At 37.5% G+C, this 23,047-nt stretch overlaps 1 protein-coding gene across 2 annotated transcripts in view; it reads left to right on the forward strand.

The window, feature by feature from the left end:
• Nucleotides 1–17,446, forward strand: part of LOC121876065 (sulfhydryl oxidase 2-like) — a 77,361-nt gene extending 59,915 nt beyond the window's left edge. For both annotated transcript variants that reach the window (XM_042380967.1, XM_042380968.1), the window contains one exon: nt 16,569–17,446. In XM_042380967.1, coding sequence (XP_042236901.1) covers nt 16,569–16,653 — 85 coding nt within the window. In that variant the 3' untranslated portion in view covers nt 16,654–17,446. The remainder of the gene's footprint in view (nt 1–16,568) is intronic.
• Nucleotides 17,447–23,047: the final 5,601 nt, after the last annotated feature.

Here is a 23,047-nt window from a genome sequence, read left to right on the forward strand (position 1 = left end):
GACCTACCACTAAGTCCATCACCACCACCTATGATATCAACACCACGGCATGACTCGTCATCATCATGACCCAGCACTTCGTCGGTGGTGGAAACCATTCGTGTCATCCCTGACTTGCCTCTGTCATTAATGGAAGGAGAGGAGAGTGACAGTTAACACCACCTGCATCACAATCTCAAAGCAACAGCAGCTGCTGGTGAGTACTGTACTCGATACAAAATGTACTATACACTGTACGTTATTCGATAATTTCCTACTTTTGTGAGGAGGCGAGGGGTGTGGAGGCAGGTAGTGAGGTGATGAGTAGAGGGGTGAGAAGGTGAGGGATGGGAGGCAGGTAGTGAGGTGATGGTTCGAGGGGTGAGGTGGCGAGAAATGAGGAGGCAGGTAGTGAGGGGACGAGGCAAGGGGTGAGGAGACGAGGCAATAGGTGAGGTGACATGACAAGACAAACAGCACACACATTAACAGCATTATTAAACCATTATTAAACATTTTAGTTTATAATTTCTATTTTAAAATTAATCGATACATGGCTACTTTTGCAATTAGACATCTAACTGATAAGTGAATAAACCAGGGTATATGGGGATGCATTACACATGTACAATACTCTACAATAATATTTATTATGTTCAGAAAATTGACAGATCCTGTGGTAAAGCAATTACCCTCTTGAGCAGTGAACAATGGCACATGAGATGGCTAGTGCTGACAACTTTACTGTATTGGGGAGCGTCAGTGGAAACATCAGCTGTTACCTCTCTGCAAACAAGAAACTGATAATATTCTAGAGTGCAACTGCTCATCTGGGATTAGGTGTGGGATTTGGGGAGGAAAATTAATTGTTTTTATATAGTGTTTTATTAACCAGGCACCAAATGAACCTAAATATCGGAATTATGGTGACAGTGTTGGCCGGGAGGCGGTTGTCCACTTGTCCTCCCTCCATCACCCGCCATCTCTCCTGGACTATGCACCCAAATGTAGTTTTGTACAGTATCTTAATACAGTATAATTCATATTCTATTCCTATAATTCATTAGTCGGTAACTTATGAGGAAACTGCGACCACCAGAAGGGGCTGTTCGATTTCGTTCATTTTACCACAGATGTTCATAAACAGATGTTCGTTATACAAGTTATATATAATTTTTTCTTTTATTTAAAATTCAGTATGCAGTAAGAATGGTGGTGGAGGTTTGAGGAATGGGGGAACTGACCGCACATCTCCCAAAAGGTTCGTCATCTCTTACTCCTCCCCATCCCTGCCATTTCTATTGTAAAAACTTTTACTTTGTGTTTTAATTTATTAATTAATAAATATATGTTTACTCTAATAATCTGTGCTTATTAATACTTGTACCCTTCATATACAATACTGTGTAATACTGTAATAACTAAATTAAAAAAATGGGAAATTTAGCATTTTCTAAGCTTACCTGCCACCTACCCTCTCCCAGTGGAGAGGTCTGGATAAAAAAAAATTCTTATTATTCGGCATGTTCATATCATTTTTATGTGAAATTAATAATAATACATCATAATTTTTCAAGTGTGTTTAATATTTTATATTAACCATGATAAAACATACTGTACACCATAAGAGGCTGATCATTGGTTAAAAAGGGAGTGCCAGCCTCCTTGCCTGCACTTTGCCTCCCTGCTTGCTCCCTGCCCCCTGCCTGCTCCTGCCTCCCCTGCCTCTCCCTGCCTCCCCCTGCCTACTCCTGCCTCCTCCCTGCCTGCTCCCTGCCTCCCTCCTGCCTGCTCCCTGCCTCCCCCCAGCCTCCCCCCAGCCTCCCCCCAGCCTCCCTCCAACAGTGTCTCACACAAAAGACTATAATTATAATTAGATGTGTGTATGATGTGGTGTTGGAGTATTAAATAATGAATAATAAAAAACAATATTGTATTGTTAATGACAGTTCAGAAGTTTGATTAATAGTAGCGACGATTGTAGCATGCTACTATTCTTCAAACGACTGTCATTGATGATACAATATTGTTTATTTATTAATTAATACCACGATATCACTCCCAGACACGCATACCCCAATATTGTATGACGTAATTTATGCGTGGTTAACTGATGCACAATTGTGTGACTGCATGGTGATGAATTAAATGATCATCTGTTGAGGAGCTTAGCAACACTGGGTGCATGTTGCACTCCTTTCCACTCCATCTCTTTAATCACCCACACCTTTCTGCATTCTCACTCCATATTTTAAAATCTTATGTAACGTAATGTTGAAGGGATACATTGTTACTCATTTATACTTACACTTATCACAATCTCCCTAAAAAATACTGTACTTTAGCTTTCATGTTTATTCAAGACATCTTCAGGTCCTGATACCCACTATCCCCCGTCCAACTATGGGTGACCTGACATACTTGACATTGTGTCAGGTCAGGTCAGTTACATGAAACCCACTAATCCCTCACAGCTCCATGGGAGTGGAAATTGCCAGTCTTTCCTATAACACACAGCTTCATTCAATGCTATATCATATAGATTTTTTGGTTTTAAATATATTTATTTAACCAAACTTTTACATAAACTACTCTGGATTATTTTAGTAAAGAAATGGAGTTTCTATCTTAATTAGAACTGCTTTTACATAATCTGGTAATTTAAGTTCTTGAAAACTCCCCAGCACCCAGAAACATACTGAGGTTGTGGGCTAGTGTCTGTCTGTGCAAGATGCATAGTTTAGACACTCGGAAAATATTCCCAGTACCGTAACCGGAAAAATTTACGGGGATCGGGGATTTTTCCGGGTTTGAGAAAGTCATCTGGTTAGCCAGAAATCTCTCATCCCCAGAAGTGCTCTACACTAATTGTTCCTGCTAAAATATATATATATATATATATATATATATATATATATATATATATATATATATATATATATATATATATATATATATATATATATATATATATATATATATATATATATATATATATATATATATATATATATATACACTATATATATACATACAGCTAGACCCCGACTTACGACGGGGTTAGGGACCCAAATCCAGGTCGTAAGTCCGACATAGATAAAAAATCTACAATGAAATACAGTACAGTAAAAGTAATGAATAATGAGGAATGGATACAGTACAGTGAAAGTAATAAATAATAAGGAATGGATACAGTGTGACTGAGCACTTACCTTTAATGTAGTCAGCTGAATGCACATGGGGCCCCCATAATTTTCTAATTATACATGGAGACTACATTAACTGGAAACGTTTCGGTATAGAAAATGCGTGTGTCATTTGAAAAAATTTTTTGAAATCTGCAGCGGTCGTAAGTCCCGACGGTCGTAAGTCGAAGCAGTCGTAAGTCGGGGTCTAGCTGTATATATATATATATATATATATATATATATATATATATATATATATATATATATATATATATATATATATATATATATATATATATATATATAATGATAAAATCACACGGGAAAAGGGAAACAACTGAATACCTTAGCTTTTGTCTTTATTCAAGACATCTTCAGAGGTGCTCCGTTGTTTCCCTTTTCCCGTGTGATTTTATCAAGATTTATCTTATCCACGTTTTCATTGTGGATCTACATGAAACACACACACACACACACACACACACACACACACAGCGTTACGGAAGCCCGGGTTACGGAATTTCGCTCTAATGGAATTTGTAAATTATGACCATTAATTTCGCGTTACGGCCCGTAAATCCGCCCTTACGGAAATTGAGGTAAATTTTAACAATTAAAAAAAATCACTATATAAAATTAAATTCTTTGGTTAAATATTATAATTTTTTTGGTGTGGATTTCTTGGTGTTTGCTACCGCCAAGCATGGCGTCGCCACGAGGAGTCAGTCCATTGATTACATCCAGTGTGCACGCATTTTTCAAGCCCCAGCAGTTTGATTTAACTTTTACAAACATACAGTAAGTACAGTAAAGTGCATTACCCTTATTCAAGATGACTGGAAAGAGGCCATCAAGTGGAAGTGACCGCAGTAGTGCAAAAAGAAGCCGCAAAGGCATTACATTGGATATTAAACTTGACGTTTTAAGAAGATGTGATGCTGGAGAAAAACTTAGCCAGATTACAAAAACATTAGGTCTTGCTACTTCAACAGTGGGAACAATCCGTGATAATAAGGACAAAATTAGGTCAAGTGCTCAAGCTGCTACTCCATTAACTGCTCGAACCTTGTATTTTCATCGAAGTGATGTGATGCTGAATATGGAACGACTCCTGAGTGTCTGGATTGACGATCAGACTAAACGCAATGTGCCACTAAACACTATGGTTATTCAACAGAAAGCCATAAGTTTATATAATGATTTGCAGGAAGAGGAAGGTGCATCTTTTCTGGCTAGTAAAGGCTGGTTTGAAAGGTTTAAGAAGCGCCTTAATTTGCACAACATAAAAATGAGCGGTGAAGCTGCCAGTGCTGATACAGATTCTGCAAATAAATATCCTGCTGAGCTGAAGAAAATTATTGATGAAGGAGGTTACACACCAGCACAAGTGTACAATGTTGATGAAACTGGGCTTTTCTGGAAGCGCATGCCTGCTAGAACTTTTATTTCCACTGAAGAAAAATCAGCACCAGGCTTTAAAGCATCCAAAGATCGTTTAACACTTCTTCTGGGAGGAAATGCTTCAGGTGACATGAAATTAAAGCCCCTACTTGTGTTTCACTCAGAAAATCCAAGGGCTCTCAAGGGCTATGCCAAGTCTAATCTACCTGTGATTTGGCATTCCAATAAGAAGGCTTGGATGACTATGACCCTTTTCCAAGACTGGTTCACTAACTATTTTTGCCCTGCTGTAGAAAGATATAATGCCAGGCGTAACATATCTAATAAAGCATTGCTTCTCTTAGACAATGCACCAAGCCATCCAGTCCAGTAAATTTAAATGATCTTTCTGATAATGTGAGAGTGGAGTACATCCCCAAGAACACAACTTCCTTGCTCCAGCCAATGGATCAAAGTGTGACAGCTAATTTTAAGGCATATTATCTTAGGAAAACTTTTTTGCAGCTCATAAAAGCAATTGATGGGGAGGATAAACCTACAATTAGGGACTTCTGGAAAAAGTTCAACATCTTGGATGCTGTGGATAATATAGCCGAGTCATAGGATGAAGTGAAAAGCTCAGCTATGAATGGTTCATGGAAAAACATATGGCCAGAGTGTGTCCATGAATTTCAAGGTTTTTCACAAGCTGAAAGTCTACAGAAAGTTCAACAAGACATTGTGACACTTGCAAATAATATAGGCTTTGAAGAAGTCATAGAAAATGATGTGGTTGAGTTGCTAGAGTCCCATAGAGAAGATTTGACTAATGAAGATCTGATGATGCTGGAACAAGAGCGAGCTGCAGGACAAGAAGAGGATATAGAATCTCCATCCACCCCACTTCAGTTGACAACAAAGGATATGTCTAAAGCGTTTGCACTAATAGAGGAAGGTCTGCAAATCTTTGCTGATAACGTCCCCAACCGTGAAAGGAACATCAAGATTGCAAGAGCAGTTAACAATGCTCTCAGTTCCTACACTGAGCTGTACAAGGAGAAGGTGAGCTGTAAACGTCAAACAACTTTGGATGAGTTATTCAGAAAAAAGCTGAAAGCAGATGATGAAGCAGATGATGATTTACAGGGCAGGGCAGAAGAGAGTAGTGCCCCCCCCTCTCCCTCCCAGTAACTTCCTTTTTACCACCAATCCTCACACAGCAGTCAACATCTTTTGTGGTGAGTACAGTACAATATTTTTATTTATTCCAACTGTATTTCTCTTCATATTACATGTACATCATGAATTATTTAATGTACTGTATTGTATGTGTTTATAAATGTTTATTTTCATTCATAAAAGTGCTTGAATTACGTTTTTGGGGCCTAAAAAAATTCTGAAGGAATGCATCTCCAGTTTTATAATGGAAGTCAATGGGAAAATAGGTTTCGCGTTACGGAATTTCGCAATACGGTCAATTTTCCAGGGACGGAACCCTTCCGTAACGCGGGAATGCCTGTATATATATTTAATTTTTAGTCCATATAACACGCGGACTTTGAACATATAATCAACGACCTCACCAGCCAGGACTCGAACCCTCGACCTACTGTGTGGGACCATGGAACGCTACCGACCATGCCACAAAGACACTAAAAGCAGTTCTAGACTATGTTATATTTCACACAAAGCCTGTTCATCGAGCTGATGGCGCCGTGAACCTCCCGCGTGTTATATGGACTAAAAATGAAGTATATATGGTACCTCGCGTTTCATACCAGCTGGATTGGGTAAAATGCTACTGACATCCACATAAATGGCACGGGCAGTTCTCAATGGGAGGTTCACGGCGCCATCAGCTCGATGAACAGGCTTTGTGTGAAATATAACATAGTCTAGAACTGCTTTTAGTGCCTTTGTGGCATGGTGGGTAGCGTTCCCTGGTCCCACACAGTAGGTCGAGGGTTCGAGTCCTGGCTGGTGAGGTCGTTGATATATATATATATATATATATATATATATATATATATATATATATATATATATATATATATATATATATATATATATATATATATATATATATATATATATATATATATATATATATATATATATATATATATATATATATATATATATATATATATATATATATATATATATATATATATATATATATATATATATATATATATATATATATATATATATATATATATATATATATATATATATATATATATATATACACACAGTGGGGTATGCTATAACGAACGGATCCTACTACGAATATTCCTATAACGAACGGTTTTACCTATAAAATTGAGAATGCTATAACGAACGAAACTCCTACAACGAACATTATTTAAAAATTTTTTTTTTTTTTTACTAATTTATTGTTTTTTTATTACAAGTATTAATGATATTGGTTATTTCAGGGGTTTAGATGCATATTTATGCACTTTTTTACAATTTTTACAATTTTATATTATATTTTTCAGTGTTAAGTGGTTGTATTTGGGGGCCTGGAACAGATTAATCCTATAACGAACGAATGCTATAACGAACAAGGTTCTAGAACCAATTAGATTCGTTATAGCATACCCCACATATATATATATTATATATATATATATATATATATATATATATATATATATATATATATATATATATATATATATATATATATATATATATATATATATATATATATATATATATATATATACACACAGTATTACCCCACTTTCCGCGATTTCTCATTTACGCGGTACCTTGCCTGAACCGGACTTTCACTTTCCGCGGTGCATCTACTCATATGCGCAGTGAAGTATAATGTTTTTTTTTTTATTTAGCTCATAAAATTCATACAAATTACCCGGCCAGAGTGTGAGGAGGGGGGAGGCAAGGTGGGGTACTTTGATTGACAGATAGTGTGGTGAAGAATATTATTTTTTTTATTAACTGAAGATATTTGTTTTGGCTCATAAAATTCATACATATTACTCGACCAGAATATAATTTACATTGCTGGATTTCTTACAATATGATGATCATTTTGAATATAAACATCATGGATTTTGCATTAGACATACAAATTTTAGATCTAATGTAATAATTTGGTTTACACAAAGCAAATATTTTATCTTTTGTGCAAAATATATGAAGTTTACATTCAAAATATTCCCTGACCTGCAAGGAATCCAGAAATGTCAATTATATTATCCTAACTTTAGTGTGAGGTATTATTTATTACTAAACGTTAAAATCTAATGTTTTCATCCACACATTTCTCAGAGAGGTAGGAGCTAGTGAGCTGGTTTGAGTTCAAAATTTTTATCTTTTATTCCTCTTAATTACAAACGTAATCTAGTACGTACTCTTACCAACAGAGCCTTCAATATATGTTCTAGCTATTTCCACTTGGATATTGAACTAAAATACATAAATGAACTACTCTTTAACAATGGTTTCCCTAAGAGATTTACAGACACTTATATTGGCAAAATGCTTAATAGGTTTTTTAGTCTCACACAGCCTCAAATCCACACTGTCCCTAAATATTCTATCTATTTCACCATCCCGTACACAGGCCCACTCAGTTTCACCCTTAGAAATAAACTTAAGAAGCTTTTCAATGAATTCTATCCACAAATTTCTCTTAGACTAATCTTTAAAACCCAGAGTTCAATTAAGAAATTCTTTAAAATTAAAGACACCATACCCACACACCTGCAATCCTCAGTTGTTTATCAATTTATGTGTGCTAGCTGTAGGGCAGCATATACAGTTTTACCCCGCCTAACGCGGTTTCACTTAACGCGTTTTCGCATATACGCGGTGCCTTGCCAAAGCTGAACTTTCACTTAACGCGGATTTTTTCCACATATACACGGTGAGTGTCCGAGACGCTATTTTTAGGTTTGCCCCACCCACCACCCTGCCTGACTGCCTGTTTTAGCTCATAAAATTCATACAAATTACCAGGCCAGAATATAATTTACATTGCTGGAATTCTTATAATTTGGTGATCATTTTGAATATAAACATCATATATTTTGCTTTAAACTTACAATTTTTAGATAAAAATTTTTCTCTAGGTAACTATGGTATCTTTTGTGCAAAATATATGACATTTATATTCAAAATATTCCTGGTCTTACAAGGAATCCAGCAATGTCAATTATATTATCCTAACTTTAGTTTGAGGTATTATTTATTAAAATTTAGTGGTTATCCCACACATCTCCTTGGGACGGTTGGTGGGGGGTGGGGGGGAGGGAGGGACCGACCGACCATCTGTTACCCTGTGAAGAATTATTATTTTTTTTTATTAACTGAAGATATTTGTTTTAGCTCATAAAATTCATACAAATTACCCGGTCAGAATATAATTTACATTGCTGGAATTCTTATAATTTGGTGATCATTTTGAATATAAACATCATAGATTTTGCTTTAAACTTACAATTTTTAGATAAAATTTTTTCTCTAGGTAACTATGGTATCTTTTGTGCAAAATATATGACATTTATATTCAAAATATTCCTGGTCTTACAAGGAATCCAGCAATGTCAATTATATTATCCTAACTTTAATCTGAGGTATTATTTAATACTAAATGTTAAAAACTCTGGAAGGGAGGATTGGTGGGGGGTGGGGGGGAGGGTTGGGACTGACCGCGCGGTTGGAAGAGGGGGGGAGGCAAGGTGGGGTACTTTGATTGACAGATAGTGTCGTGAAGATTATTTTTTTTTTATTAACTGAAGATATTTGTTTTAGCTCATAAAATTCATACAAATTACCCGGTCAGAATATAATTTACATTGCTGGAATTCTTATAATTTGGTGATCATTTTGAATATAAACATCATATATTTTGCTTTAAACTTACAATTTTTAGATAAAATTTTTTCTCTAGGTAACTATGTTATCTTTTGTGCAAAATATATGACATTTATATTCAAAATATTCCTGGTCTTACAAGGAATCCAGCAATGTCAATTATATTTTCCTAACTTTAGTTTGAGGTTATCCCACACATCTCCTTGGGACGGTTGGTGGGGGGGGGGGAGGGAGGGACCGACCGACCATCTGTTAGCCGGCTGTGTAGTGTGAGAGGGGGAGGGAGTTGAGTCCATTATTTGAATGGACATTAACTTGGCGACTGTATTTCTCTATTTCTCTTAAGTATTAATTGTGTGCATGTACCATCATAAAATTAAGATGTTATTTTTACTACAACATAGGTATGTGCCTTCAAAAAGTGGAGTTTGGGGGTCGGGCCGGTTTCTATTGGAATTAATCCCATATGTTCTGTTGTTCACTTAACGCGGATTTCACTTAACGCGGGACCCTCTGGGTTCAATTGACCGCGTTAAGTGGGGTACAACTGACTAAAAGACATTTGATAACTCACATCCATGAACACTTGGGCCGTTCCGTTCGAATAGGCCATTTAATAACACAACCACCACATTCAGCTATTCGTAACCACGCCCACCAACATGGCCACCCGTTTTTGCCGTCTGATTTCTCAGTTCTTGGCAAGAGCGACTGTGATACAGACTTCCTCATTATGGAGGCATTACACCAGTACAAAGAAAAGCCATCGCTTTGTGATATGGCCTCTAGTGAATTGTTATGTTTTTCATATTAAGTCTTGTCTGAATTAAGGTAATACCCCCTTGTACATTTTATTTCATACTTTTTATTTCCTGACTTTAGCTTTGTATGTAGGTCTCTCGTCATTTTTGTCGGTTTTGAAGTGGATTGCTCTTTTTTAAATTTTTGAAGTTTATCGTATATATATATATATATATATATATATATATATATATATATATATATATATATATATATATATATATATATATATATATATATATATATATATATATATATATACATACATACATACATACATACATACATACATACATACATACATAGCATACATACATACATACATACATACATACATACATACATTACATACATACATACATACATACATACATACATTACATACATGTATACATACATACATACACACATACATACATACATACATAGCATACATACATACATACATACATACATACACACATACATACACATACATGCATACATACATACATGTATTACCCCGCTTAACGAATGGCTTAACGCTTAATGGTGATAATGTTTACCGTGATACGCCGGTGCCTCGCCAGAGTCGAATCTTCACTTAACGCGTTTTTTTCCACGATATCGCCGTGAGGTCCGGGCCGAGACGCTTATTTTAGATTCACCACCCGCTTGCTCCCGCTTTCCTCCTCCGCTAGCAAGCCGGGCGCGTAAGGTTGCGAGTGTGTGTCTTTTGCGCAGTGTGTCTTTGTTATAAGTATCACCGACGCTATGGCGACGATCGGACTGTGATTGCCAGCGCATCCCTACCCCCTGCTGCTGCTTTTATTATGACGTGACCACCCCGGGAGGAGGGAGGGAGGGAGGAGACGATGTTGACCTAGCTATGCAGTTTCATCCTCAAGGCCATTAACTGCGGTAAACGCTACATCCATTGTTCCGTAGTACCGCTTCCGCCGACCACCACCGCCCCAGAGAGACCTTCCGCATTTCCGGACCCAACGCACTAAGCCAAAGAAGACACGACGCCTTGCTTACGAGAAGTACCAAATTGTCTAAGATTTGGAGAGAAAGGAACACGGTAAGTTGATCTCGCCAGCAAGAGCATCAAGGCCAACGAATCACTGCATTCGCACGATCAAGAAGGATGGTGCCAAGATCAAAGAGCACATGAAAATCACAAAGTTCAAAAGTTTATCTATCAGGGTATTGCTAAGGAACAGGGTGCTGGCAAAAGTGGGGAAATTTGCTGGTGAGTTATTTGGTTCGGCCAGGCGCGACGCAACATGGCGGTGGATACGCCGCTTCAGCGTGGTGAGCACGACGCAGCTGGCACGCAGCAGTGTCACGTAAGCTGGAATTGCAGAGCTCAAACCCTTCAATGCTTCCTCTCTGGTTGGCTGCATAGGTTTAAGAAGAGGAACAAGATCACCAACATCAACATTGGTGGTGGAGAAGCAGCGCTGAACGTATGCTAGAGATTTTCCTCCGTTTACGTGGAGATTATGGAGATATGAAGCGATAGTACAATCGGTTCCACTGTGGTGTTTAATATGGACGAATCTGGTTTTCGGAAAAGCACTTTCCAAGACCCTTCGCTATCCAGTCTGCCAGTAAAGTAAGGGGTCGGAAGTTGCAGAAGGAACGATCACCGGCCCTGTTTACCACCACGCCTCCGCACTCGTAAACCAAAAAGCTATCGTGATTCACAGCCCGGTTTGACGCTTACAAGAATATGGACATGAAATGCTTTACGTTCCACTACAACTTATCAAGGGCGGATGTCCTCTTCTGTCCCTCTTCTGGTTTGACAACTGTTTTGTTCCCCGACAGGAAGAAATTCGGCAGCAACAGAATGAAAAGTTTCATTCAATATTTTGTTGCCTCGGCTTAAACCACCCGGACACTCGCCCCTACTTATGGATCGTCACCCCAACGTAAAAAGTGGTCTTCTTCCCAACACTACGCTATTAATCCAGCCCATGGACCAGGAGTTGATCTGCAATGTTAAAGCTATGGACTCTGCAAAGAAGTCTAAGCTGTTGAACGACTCTACCAACACCAAGGATGAGCTGCTTTGCTGGGTGACACCGACAGCGTAGAGCAAAAGCGACGAGGACAAGGAATGAAGAGGCGTGTGGACCAAGAACTTCTCACAAATACCTTTAAAGAAAGCGACTGCTAAACAAGCTTTTCGTAGACTTTTGGTGGAGGCATGGGGACCGCTGACTATTGGTTATTTATCTGCCACGCATGGAGACATGTGTTGCATGGCATACCAGGTGAGAGAGGAGGAGTGAACCTGTGACTGGTCAGGCTCAGACTGCTGCAGTAGCAGTGGACCTTGCCAGAGAAGCGCGCCATTATTACAGGCTGAAGGCCCGAGACCACCAACGAAGACATCCTGGAGTAATTGAGATCCTGAAGGACGCCACTGAGATGTTGGAAGAAGAACACGCCAGTGAAGAGGAGGAAGAAGGTGCGCTATTCTCCGAAGAACCTAGTTTAAGTCATAGTGATACATGCTATAGAGTTGCAGAGAAAATTAAGTCCGCCCTTTCCCAGCGACAATGACCGCTATGAAGTCTTCTGATACCGCTGGTGCAGGCTATGGATGCGCCACCGCGTGTATCATGACAACATCAACGCTTAAACCTCAGCAAAGCATAACCGAGTTTCGCCTGCGAACCCACCACAGCCAGCCCAAGCCAGTGATAGTGAAAGTGAAGTTGACTTTTTGAGGGATTTATCAGGAAAGCCTGACAACTGGGGTGACAGCACAGACCACCCTTAGCAATGGTGATTCACCTGAGGCCAGTAATCTGCCCTCTGCCTCGAACCAGCCTATCCCTCGTGATAAGGACTCCATTTCTACTTCATCAGAAGTACACAAAATTTTGAAGTTTTTAACCTGACTTTGGTTTTTCCTTATGTTAAACTTTTTTTATCTTTCCTGCAACCTGTCCTTCTATATTACTTGTTTTTTCATACCATCATAAAGTTAAGATGCGGCCACAACATAGTTATGCCAAAGTGGAGTTTGGGGTCGGCTGGTTTCTATTGAATTAATCAATTAATCCCATATGTTCTGTTGTTCATAGCAGTTCACTTAACACGGGACCCTCTGGGTTCAATTGACCAGGTTAATTGATTCTAACTATGTATATATATATATATATATATATATATATATATATATATATATATATATATATATATATATATATATATATATATATATATATATATATATATATATATATATATATATATATATATATATATATATATATATATATATATATATATATATATATATATATATATATATATATATATATATATATATATATATATGTATGGACTTTGAACATATAATCAACGACCTCACCAGCATGGAATCGAACCCTCGACCTACTGGGTGGGACTAGGGAACGCTTGATTATATGTTCAAAGTCCGCGTTATTATGGACTAAAAATGAAGTATATATATGTACCTCGGCGTTTATACCAGTTGGATTGTAAAATGCTACTGACACCACATAAGAGCACGGGCAGTTTCCCAATGAGGTTGGCTTATAGTGTCCTTGTGGCCTAGCCGTGGCGTTTAGTCCCACCCAGTAGGTCGAGGGTTGATTCTGCTGGTAATGTCGTTGATTATATGTTCAAAGTCGTGTTATATGGACTAAAAATGAAGTATACAGTCGGCCCTTAACATGCGGGTTCGTAACAGAGATACCCATGGATGTTAAAATCCGCGTATATGTGCTGCCCTAAAACCTGGTCCCCATGTCCTTATTTACCGTATATACCTGTGTGTTCAAGTTCAAGTTCTTAAGACCAAATTTTTTGGCAAAAAGTTGGGGGTCGACCTCTATACGGGTAATAGTTTCGTTAGGTTGAAAAATATTTACCAGTAACTACCAGTAAACAATGGAAATGACACACCAACACACCACCAGCTGTGAGTGTCGGTACAGTTGCTAGGGCAGATCTCTTGCGTCATCATAGCAAGCCCAAAGTAGCCAAATGCATGGTATGTTATGCACAGGACGATGTAAAACATAAAGTATTCATTTTTTAAAGTTTATTTATAGATACTGTACATAAATTTTTGTTCATTACATTTGAAACATCAATCTTTGTTAATTAAATTTGAAACAAAAGAAAACTACGATACCATATTTCTAAATACAGGTTGTCTCTCTCTAGTCCGGCAACCTCGGGACCTGACCGGTGCCGGACCATGGAAATTGCCAGACCATGGAAATTCACCCTTTTCCTGGATAGACAGTGACTTGTGCTTATGCCTGGAAGCACTAGCACCACTTTCTCTGCATCATGGTCTCTTTGAAGACATATTGAAGGGTTAAATGTCGTATAGTAGCTTCACAAATTTCGTGAGTTTTTAATTCTTAACGTATTTTATTGGAACACAAAAAAATAAGTAAAAATTTTGACGGCGGAAACTTGAATTTTGATGGGTTTGAACGGCCCGCCAACGTGCAGACGACGGGCATAATCGTGTAAACAGCGTCATTTCTCTTATGTTCAAAAAGATTCATTATTGTTTATTACTGAATGTTCTTTTATTGAATTAATGTTTATGCATGCAAATGAGCAATACAATCTAATAATAATACGAGAATATTAAACACATTTATGAAAACATACAGCATTGTATTCAAGTGATTACAAAAACCAGCGACTGACTGGTTCCCATATAAAATCACAGGGCCAAGACCTTGGTTGTAGCTGTAGTAAAATTAATATGGTTATTTTGCTAATGTTATTTAATGTTATTAATGGAACAATAGAAGTGGGCTAACTATACGGAAGAAAAAGAGAGATCGCATATGTAAGTGCGCATGCGCACACGTGAAAATATATCGTCATTACTTTACATAAGAATATGAAAGCACTTATTTACTGTTCATATATATTTTAATTAATGTTTCTGAATTTGTTTTTATTGAATTAATGTACGTGTGTGCAAAATTAACAATACAATTTATTAATAATACGTGGAATATTAGAGGAGACGAGACGGCTGCTGGCATTGTTTATGTTAAAGCTTACGAAACCAGTGACTGATTGGTTCTACATATCAAACTGAAGAAAATAAGACCCTGAGTTTAGCTGTAATAAAACTAAGGAAAAAAATGAATATGGTTGCTTGAAGTACGAGTAATGTTAATGAAAAATAGAAGTAGCTAACGATAATGGTAAAGAAAAAAAGAGAGATCGCGTATGTAAGTGCGCACATGTGAAAACATATCATCATTACTCTACATAAGAATATGAAAGCATCACTTATTTAATGCTCAAATATATTGAAGGGTTAAATGTTGTACTCTGTATAGACAAGCAGAGAGAGGGAGAGCAGCCGAACTGCCGGATGTAAACAAACCTTAATTTCCTCCGGCTTTGTTTTTTTTTTTTAACAGGGATTAGCCCACCCGAGCATAGGTCACTTAGGTCACTGACCCACATTGGGGCTGAGTGGCAAAAATTTAATACTCCTGTAATAATAATAATAATTCAGATAAGTAAAAAAAAAAAAAAGCTGCCTATCTACCTATTGGACAAACTAAAATCGTTCCGGACCACGGGAGTTTCCGGACCACAGAATGCCGGACTAGAGAGGTACAACCTGTACTAATTTACACCAGTTAGGTAAGAGATTTTGTTTATTGTTTGTGAACCTATTTAATTTTATTTAGGTATGTTAATTGAGTGTTCTTTTCATTGGGGAACTTGACCCGATTTTCCCATATGTTATGATATTAGATGAACGAAAATTCCCCTAAAAATCCCAACCCATTCATAAAGCGAGGGATACTTTTTCTTTGTTCACTACATGTAACTTGTCAACAAAATCAGTAGCTCCTCAGCCATTCTTAATCACCCATCATCTAAGCCCAAGAAGCCAAGCATGAACTCTGCATACTTCCCTGTTGGGAGCTGTAATGTGTCTGTTCTTTGCCTTGCATGGGTTGTAAGGGGGGTACCCAATAAACTAACCCCTGCACTGCCTGGGGGGCAAATCTGAATCTGAATGTAAATCAAGAAAAATATACATGAACATAAAGATTTTTTGTCACAATTCCTACTTAGAAAAATATTAGCCCAGAACTTATTTCTTTGAAAATTATGTATCTTGCTAAGCACAGGTAAATAGATGTTTTGGTATTTATATAATATTTGTGTGTTCTAGGTCTGAGTTTGATATTTCTTATGGCAAAGTGACTGGCTACTGGTTTATATCAGGTACTATTTCTCTTTCTTTAAGGTTAGTAAATAGGGTAATACTCATCCATTATATATTTTCAGGTATTATATCGTACAGTGTATAAGTAACTAATAAGAACTTTATTTAACATGCAGCGTCAGAACAGAGAAGAAGAATAACCAGAGAAGTTCTCACGAATCTCTTGCAAGTGATGATAATCATCGCAAGGTGGAGGAATAGTGCTTCGTGCACTTCAACCTCTGCAGCTATGTAACACATAATGCTCAACTATACACACAGATGCTATGAAATGCCTTTGCAGAGAAGAAATTTGCAATAACTATTAATTAAGTTTTATATAGTTGTTTGTTCTGTTGCTTTTGGTGAAGAAATTATTAGAGACAGACTTTATATGTTATTTATGTGCTCCAACTATACAAATTTTTGGAACGCCAACTAAAAATAATGTCTATATGAGTAGCATTTTTGTGCTTTTGTGTGATACATGACATTTTTATATTTTTTATCATTACATAACATAAGGCACTAGAGAAATTAAATTAATTTTAATTGAGAAATTTCGGATTTTTAGTGTCATTAATTAATGGTAAACAGTATTATACTCTCAACAAAGTTAAACAAGCTTATTTTTATTAATGTAATACAGTATTTGTAGGAGAGTTTTAGTATTTATGTATAAGAACATAATAAATGCACAAATTATATTATAGAATAATGTAAGAAACTTTTCAGCAAGCATGTGATAAATTCCCAAGCACACATTTGGGACTTTATTATTACTTTCCATATAATTTATATCCGAATAGTATAAGTACAATATTTTGTCCCTTTGCAGTTGATGCTGTTTATTCATTTGCTGTATTTTATGACATGTTGGTCATCAGTAGGTAGTACAGGTAGTTCTGCTATAACGTGATAATTGTGTTCTTGTAAAATATCGTGTTATAGAAAATCGCGTAATAGAAATAACAGGGCTTATGGAGAAAATAGGGTTAGGTGCAGATTACTCGAAATCGAAAAAATTTAGTAGTTAGCCTAACACGATAGCACAGTCTAAATAAATGTTACATTCATATCTAATAATGAAATCATACAGTAAATGTAACACTTTACTTGATGGGGGAGAAGGGTGATTTTGTGGTTGATAAAATCGAGCTTCTCTTCAAGTGTTATATCCTTTCTTTTACGATCATCACCGGGAATTCTATCACCAGAACGCTTCTTGTTGATATTCTTCTTTACTATATTCACAGTTAATACTGTACCACAAAATTGGAGAAATAGTAAGCAAAAATCGCGTTATAGCAAACAAGCGTTCGCGTTATACAAATATCGTTCCTAATTCATAAATCGCGTTAGAGCAAATTCGCGTTATCAAAGCACGCGTTATAGCAGAACTCACTGTAGGCAGCTATCAAACAGGGAGGTACTACCGCCTGGGAAGATATTGGAAGCATAATGTATTGTCTAATGGTGGAGCCTGCTGCCAAATGGCATCATGAAAATTGTGACCAAATCCCAGGTTGCTAATTTGACACTGCCTCATTTACACACAATTGCAGGTCTCAATTGTTTCTCTTACTTTGACAACACAACATACATACTGTACAGTATATATTGTTTCTCACTATTGGTCATTTTTTTTTAGGGGTCTATTATTATTATTTTTATTATTATTATTATTATTATTATTATTATTATTATTATTATTATTATTATTATCATTATTATTATTATCATTATTATTATAATAATAATATAATTATATATCCTCCCGGGCCCTGATGTGGGTCACTGACCTGTGCCCGGGTGGGCTAATCCCGTAAAAAAAAAAAAAATATATCATTGAATGACCTGTGACATCCATAATGCTAACAATGTTGAATGACATTTTTGCTTCAAACCAAACTTTCTCACTCAGTCAAACCAAGGTTACAGTCTTGTTTTATTTGATTTGGTGGTTGTCCCACAGACTAGTGTTCATATGGAAGTGTGTGCACTATATGAACAGTATATTTACCCCCATTTTTTTTTTTTTTTACTTGAGATCTTACACATAAGGGCAGGGAACATATAAGTTAGACCTGGACCAATCAGAGTAGGTTTGTTTCTGCTCCATGCTTCTGGCAGTTGCACACTCTTTTCAGTTAATCAAAAAGCATGTTCATTTGTTGATGTAGCCTGCATCTTTGCGTATTATCTTTTATTTTAATGAATATTTTTAATGTAAAAGAAAACTAAAATCTTTAAAAAAATTTATATTTATTCATATGAATTTTTCAGATATTAATTTCTTTCAGTTTGGTAAAAAATAGTGTTTCCATATTACATTTGCAGTGTTCAGAATGTATTTGACCAATATTGGTATGTATAAACACTTTTGATAATGATTCAGTGAGCCGGGTGGCTGCACTTGGTGTATAGTAATCAGGGTTGGTAAAAAAACATTATTTTCTAACAAAAACCATTGTTTACAAAAATTATGTTGGTTTTAATAAATTTAAAGTATTTGTAGCCCTTTGTATAACTTTTTTATGTGCTTAATTATAAACATTACACTCAGGATGATCTAGCAATCATTTATTCTCTTTCCCATCTCAAAAAAAAATCAATAAAGTTCAAATTTGAAAAACACAAGCTTTGATCAGTTATCTAGATCATCCTACATGCTTAAAGGTAACAACTAATTTTAGGTTCATAATAATACATGGAAAAGCTATTCTACTTTTACAGTTGAAAGTTTTAAAGAATTCAGTCAAGTACAGTTGGGGAGAGAGATAGAGAGAGACATGGGCAGTGGTAACTTGGCTCCCATGATCTGAACACATTAGAATTAGAGGCTCAGAGCCCAACCATAAACAGAAGCAGTCACAAGTTATACTGAAATGTGGAAACTTTGTACCCTTATAAGTAGGATTTGATATGTGTGCAGCCTTGTAAGAAAGCTTATTATCACCACTTTCACCAGAGTATAATAGTTCGCTTCCATGTCTGCATTAAACAACCATGGGGACATAACGCAATTAATGCATTCCTATCTAACACCCACATTTATTTCAAATACTTCACTTTCTTTCCCATTTACTCTTACTGTTGCCCTGCTGTTCTCAGAGAATGCTTTTACTGGATTTAATAGCCTTCCTTCCACCCCATACACTTGTCTCCCACAATGCTTTTCTGTTTTCCCTATCATACACCTTTTCCAAATCTACTGTACTATAAATAATTTTCCAAATCTACTATAAATCATTAAAACCATCTGTAAGTAATAAAAAACAAAACAATATTAATGAAACCAAGAAAAAGGGCATACCAGGTATATTAAAAAAAAAATGTTTGGCTTAAACTATTGGTTTAAACCAGCCAACCCTGACAGTAATAATGAAAATATGCTAAAATAATGCAGCTTTTTTTTAAACCTGTGTGCTTACTTATTTAATTATTCTCAAACACTCACAATGGATGGGTCATGTGGGTTGCATCATGTTAGGTCTCTGTAACAAAGCGTGTTGGCACTTGGGCCTTCATTGTTGAGTGGCAGCAATTGGATAGTGAATGCATAAGAGCATCAAAATCATCTAATGATGTGAATGTGTAAATCAGTGTGGGATTTTTAATGTTATTCGTGATTGTATATTGAAATATCATACCTACTCAAGGGGAGCAATAGGCCGTGGGGGATACAACCATAAAATCACTACCATATGCCAAGATTTATACCGAAATTTTTAAATGAGTTGTGTTCTTTTACTTTTATCCTCTTCACCACTGATCGGCTTGCTAGCCGCTGGGGCGATCAGACACGTCTCTGTTACTTTTCCTTTTCTTTTATCCTCTTCACCAAAATGATCAACTCGTTAGCCGCTTGGGCGATCAGTCACGTCTCTGTTACGCACTGTTGGTAAGTACTGGGCATGCACCGGCTCCTGAATGTACCTGAACCTGCTCCAGTGTTGGTCAAGTCTTGTCTTGAAAGAGCTCACACTCGGTGCCGTCACAACACTTTCTGGTAGATTGTTCCAAGAGTTCACAACCCTCACTCCGAGAAAGTTTGCCCTCACAGTTTTCTGGAATTGCGGCTTCTTCAATTTTGAGCTGTGACCCCTTGTGGGGCGAGCGTCCGCCTGCTCCAAGTAAGGACACTCGACTGAGTAGTGCCCCCTGAGATGCTCATGTAGCAAAGCAGAAAGCAGGGTACTCCCATAGCAGGGATATGACACACACACTTGTAGCTTTCTCTCTTTTATTTACTCTAGAAATCACCCGAGGAAGGAAAGGCTGGGACCTAGATCAGACATAACTAGTTATTATGCATTGTACAGAAAAAGTCCAAAAATCCGGATGCCAGAAATCCGGACCACCCGAGAATCCGGACTTTTCAAAAACTCACTATTTTTTTTTTAATTTAGCTGGCTTTTGTGTGTATGTGCGCATGCGTGAGCGCCACAGCTACAACAAGCGACCACACGGTTGCCACTTTAAAACGAGCAATCAAACTGTGACAACGTATGTAATTTTGAGTCATACTCTTTCTATTTACAGAGTACTGTACAGGCCCATAATAATAGCTCCTAAAGTAGATAAACTTCGTTGTGTGAAGAGAAAGAACAGGTTGAAATTGAGTAACAAACTTGAAATAATTAAGAAACTAGAACGTGGTGTGAGCAATACTGTTCTAATGGAAACATACGACATTGGAAAGTCTACAATTTATGATATAAAAAAGGCAAAGAATAAAATTCACAGCTTTTTCTTTAAAACTGCTTGTTTTGATAAATGAAGCCTGCTATATTTGCTAATGAATAAACTTTCAAAATATACCTGTTCATCTCTTCTTTATTCCTCCTTAAATTTGAATTTTAACAATACTGCCTGAGAATCTGGAAAATCCGGACCGATCCAATCCCCAAGCAGTCCGGATTTTTGGACTTCTACTGTACTTACAAAACAAGCTTCAACTGTTGTCATATTTACATATTGGTACCACACAGTACTAGGAACTAAACAGTACATAATAAACCCAACCCACCAGCATAACACAGGGAGGTGGCTATTGGAGTCGGCTCACTCCAGGGTGAATGTCTGTAGAGCAAAGTTAGTATTAGCCTTACCGGTATTCTGGCTTACAAACTACCTCCACAGTTTATCACATTCTTCATATAACACTTATTATGCTCAATCTATCAAACACACCCTAACAGAGCTAGAAATATGTGGGACACACCTGTTACTGGGCCCACCCGATGCGTCTTCGTAATGTAAACAGCGCTGTGGCGTCTCTCCACCCCAAGCTGGTATGCATTCGCTCTAGCGCAAATTCCATTTCGAATCCACAAAATATATTTATGTTTTCCTCCTCGGGGCTTACAAAAATACATATCTATATAAAAAATATTCTAAATCACAAAATAGTTGTCTCTGGAGATCCTCATGCCACATCTGCCCCCACTTACACCTATCATGGTCCCCATGATACTAGGTACAGTATATAAAAAAATAAATGACCTAACATTCTGCGGCATTGAGCAGCTGGTAGGAGGAACTTTACTAATTGTATTGCCATATAGGGACTAACAATGTGAAATTTAAATCTATAGCACCAAAATACTTTGGATAGTCGATTGAGGTAACCTAAACATATATGAGTGTTTTCCCGCCGTTGCTCTCTTACTTCTACGGACTGCAAGTCCACTCCGAGACTCTTCCTCACTACTGCTGCTAATACTATCTGCGACGGGGTCCAGGTCCTCATTAGAACTTTGTGTGTTTACCTCGTGCCTAGAGTTTTCACCACTGTCAGGATGTGGGTCCCCCACCAGGCAACCCGCATCGTCCTCATCATCATCATCATAGCTATCTGTCACATCTGAGCCATCAGCTACTCTTGGGGCTGCCCGCAAATGCATGCGGTGTATTACCTTTGAGGCCCCATCTTCCTCAGGAACAATCCTATACACACTTCCCTCCTTATTTAACACATGGGATACCACATATATATCCTCATACCAGTTGTCCTGGATTTTATTCCTTCCCTCTCCATGAAGGTTTCGCACTAATACACGTTGACCAACGTCCTGTGGGGTAGGGGTTGTTTGGTTCACACTCAGGATGGGATGGAGAAAGGAAACTCACAATGTGCTCTCTGTATGCATGTTGTATTGAATGTGCAATGCAGCTTGGTGCTGGGAAGGCAACATGGTTACAAGCATGATGTAGAGAGAGCTGGTTGGTGAGAGTGCTCAGAGGAGGACAGCTTGTGGGTCGCCATGCTCGCCGGTGGGAGCGAGGACCGCCAGGCAGGCGGAGGAGGAGGAGGGGGTGTTGCTGGCTGGTTGGTGTAGGTAGAAAGAGAGCAATCACCACGAGGTCAGGTCTTAAATAGCGGGGGTTGGCGTGGCTTAGTAGTTGACCCCCGCTCCGTGGGCGGCGTTGGTTGACCTAGACCACGAGGCATACACTGGGGAATTCGTGGGGTCGGCTACTCAGCGACAAACAGCGTCTGTAGGGGAGAAATCCACTACAGTCCAATGCTTTTCCTCGCGCTTTCTTATTATGCAAAAGCTTCCTATTCTTTTGCTTGACTGACAATGTTCGTAACAATTTGTGCATTGTG

This window comes from Homarus americanus, unplaced genomic scaffold, assembly GCF_018991925.1.
Source record: "Homarus americanus isolate GMGI-L3 unplaced genomic scaffold, GMGI_Hamer_2.0 scaffold34921, whole genome shotgun sequence".
NCBI lineage: Eukaryota > Metazoa > Arthropoda > Malacostraca > Decapoda > Nephropidae > Homarus > Homarus americanus.